This window comes from Octopus bimaculoides, chromosome 4 (assembly GCF_001194135.2).
Source record: "Octopus bimaculoides isolate UCB-OBI-ISO-001 chromosome 4, ASM119413v2, whole genome shotgun sequence".
Classification (NCBI taxonomy): Eukaryota; Metazoa; Mollusca; class Cephalopoda; order Octopoda; family Octopodidae; genus Octopus; species Octopus bimaculoides.
The window spans coordinates 145143957-145146484 of NC_068984.1; the positions used below are offsets into that span (position 1 = coordinate 145143957).

A 2528-nucleotide genomic window follows, 5' to 3' on the forward strand; every position below is an offset into this window, starting at 1 on the left:
CTCTCGTCCTCTATTTTCCAGGTTTTGGTCTCTGTATGTCTTACCTGCCGTCCACAATCCTTGTCGGTCTCTACTTCAAGCAGTACTGCAGTTTGGCCACAGGCATGATCTCAATCGGCATCGGTCTTGGAGAACTGGTGTTTCCATTTCTTTACACATACATCATCAATGTTTTCACATGGAAGGGCTCACTCTTCATCCTCGCTGGTATATTCCTCAACATGTGCATGCCGGCATTTTTGATCCGTCCTCTTTCGAATTATGAGGAGAAATTTACACCAGAACCCATGGAAATCGTGAAAAAGGACTTTTCAGAATTGAACAAAGAACTGCAGACAATCATCATCCCAGACACACACACCACAAATGAACAACCAAAAAGTCTGCGACTATTCGGAAACATAAAATTTTCTGTATATTTTCTCAATATATTACTATGGAATGCCGGTACGATTATCTTGTATTTCCAAGGTCTTGAGTTTCTTCAAGATGAAATTGGATATAACAAAGAGACAATTAGTTCCATAATGTCTGCCGTTGGTATAGGTAATGTATTTGGCAGTTTATTTGGTGGCATTCTTGGGAATGTTTCATGTTGTGACAAAGTCATCATTTATGCTATATTCCATCTGGTTAATGGGTTATCAGCAATATTATTTGTTTATGTAAATCGGTACAAAACTTTTATATTCCTAGCAATCATATTTGGGCTGACGCTGGGTGGAATCCTAGGGATTATGTATGTGATTGCTGTAGAATTGGTTTCCCATAAATCGTCAAGTATTGAGAAAGTCAGAGCTGATTGGACTACTGTTGCAGGATATGTAATGCTAGCCAATGGAATTGGATGTTTCCTTGGGCCACCGTTTGGAGGTAAGTAAATACAACATATCATAACTACACACATAAACGATATACTGTGAAGGTATGTAGCCTAGGGGTTGCACTCACAGTCAAAAAATTAGGGTTTCGGTTTCTGCATTGGGCAATGCATTGTGTTCTTCAACAAAATACTTTGTTTCGTGTTGCTTCAATCTACTCAACTGTAAAATGAGTTTCAGCAATAACTGGGAAGTTAACCCCATGGTGGACTGGGTTCCTATCCAGGAGGGAACATTGTAATTTCAGTCATTTATATAAAATGAGAACCAGGTGAAGCTCTGCTCATGTGAGTGCTATGGCTCAGGACAGGACTAAGCTACCCTGCACTGACCAATAACTTCTGATTGGTCAGCTGTGGTTGATGTGGGGGTAATCAGAACATATCTGAGCTGTCAACTGCTGGTGTTTAATCCTCAAGTTTAGTCAAGGGTTTACTAGAAAAGAAAGAAGACCAGAGAAGGTATTTATTACACAGGTGTAAGCGCATGACTGCATGATTGCGTAGTTTACTTCATGATCACAGGGTTCTGAGTTCAAACTCAATTCATGGCACTTTTGAGAAGTGACCTCACTTATAACATTGGGTCGATTAATACCTTCTGTAAGTGGAATTAATTAAACAGACGTGTGTGTGTGTGTGTACTATAGAAGAACATGGAGAAAGTTGTAACATCTCTTGTGAGATTTGAATACAGTATCTGTTGTAAACCATGTGGCTGCATCAACCACTGTGTGTATATGTATGGAGATGTGTATGTGTATACATGTGTTTTCATGGATCTTTTATCAGATACTTGTTTCAGTCACTGGACTGTGGCCATTCTGGAGGCACAATGGTGAAGAATTTTTAGTTGAATGAATCAACCCTACTACTTCAATATTTTAAGCCTGGTACTTATTTTATCAGCCTCTTTTGCTGAACTGTTAAGTTACAGGGATGTAAACACACCAATACTGGTTGCTAAGCAGTAGTGGAGGACAAATGAAGACACAAAGACACACACACATGACGGGCTTCTTTCAGTTTCTATCTGCCAAATCCATTCACAAAGCTTTGATTAGCTTGAGGCTTGGCCAAGTGGGATTGACCCTGAGCCTGGAAGCCTGTAGTTGGGAAACAAGCTTTTTACCACACCCACCACATTTTCACTGAGAGAAATAGGTAAATGGGTGTATATACGTATTTCAGGAGTTATTGCTCTTTCTTTAGCACCACATCAAACCCAAATGTATCATCATCATCATCATCATCATCAGCAGCAGCAGCAGCATCGTCATCATCATTATCATCATCATCATCATCATCATCATCATCATCATCATCACCGTCACCATCATCATCACCATCATCATCGTCATCACCATCATCATCATCATCATCATTTAATATCTGTTGTCCATGCTGGCATGGGTTGGATGGTAACTTAGAGAGCTGCACCAGACTCCAGTCTGTTTTGTCATGATTTCTATGGCTGGATGCCCTTCCTAACACCAACCATTCTGAGAGTGTAATGGGTGCTTTTATGTGCCACTGGCATGGGTGCCAGTTTGTGTGACACCAGTATCTGTCACAACTACAATTTCACTTGGCTTCATGGGTCTTCTGCGCAAGCATAGCATATTGCTATGCCTATATATATATATAT

The 2528-nt window shown here is 40.2% G+C and overlaps 3 protein-coding genes across 3 annotated transcripts in view; 2 read left to right on the forward strand and 1 right to left on the reverse strand.

Moving 5' to 3' along the window:
• LOC106878757 (uncharacterized) overlaps positions 1-2528 on the forward strand; it is a 401005-nt gene that overhangs the window by 256121 nt on the left and 142356 nt on the right. The gene's annotated exons all lie outside the window — the stretch shown is intronic.
• LOC106878761 (uncharacterized) overlaps positions 1-2528 on the reverse strand; it is a 148047-nt gene that overhangs the window by 116778 nt on the left and 28741 nt on the right. The window lies entirely within an intron of this gene.
• Positions 1-2528, forward strand: part of LOC106878762 (monocarboxylate transporter 14) — a 47661-nt gene that overhangs the window by 43429 nt on the left and 1704 nt on the right. Inside the window, exon 5 of the mRNA XM_014928086.2 lies at positions 22-873. Within this exon, the coding sequence (XP_014783572.1) occupies positions 22-873 (852 nt within the window). The remainder of the gene's footprint in view (positions 1-21; positions 874-2528) is intronic.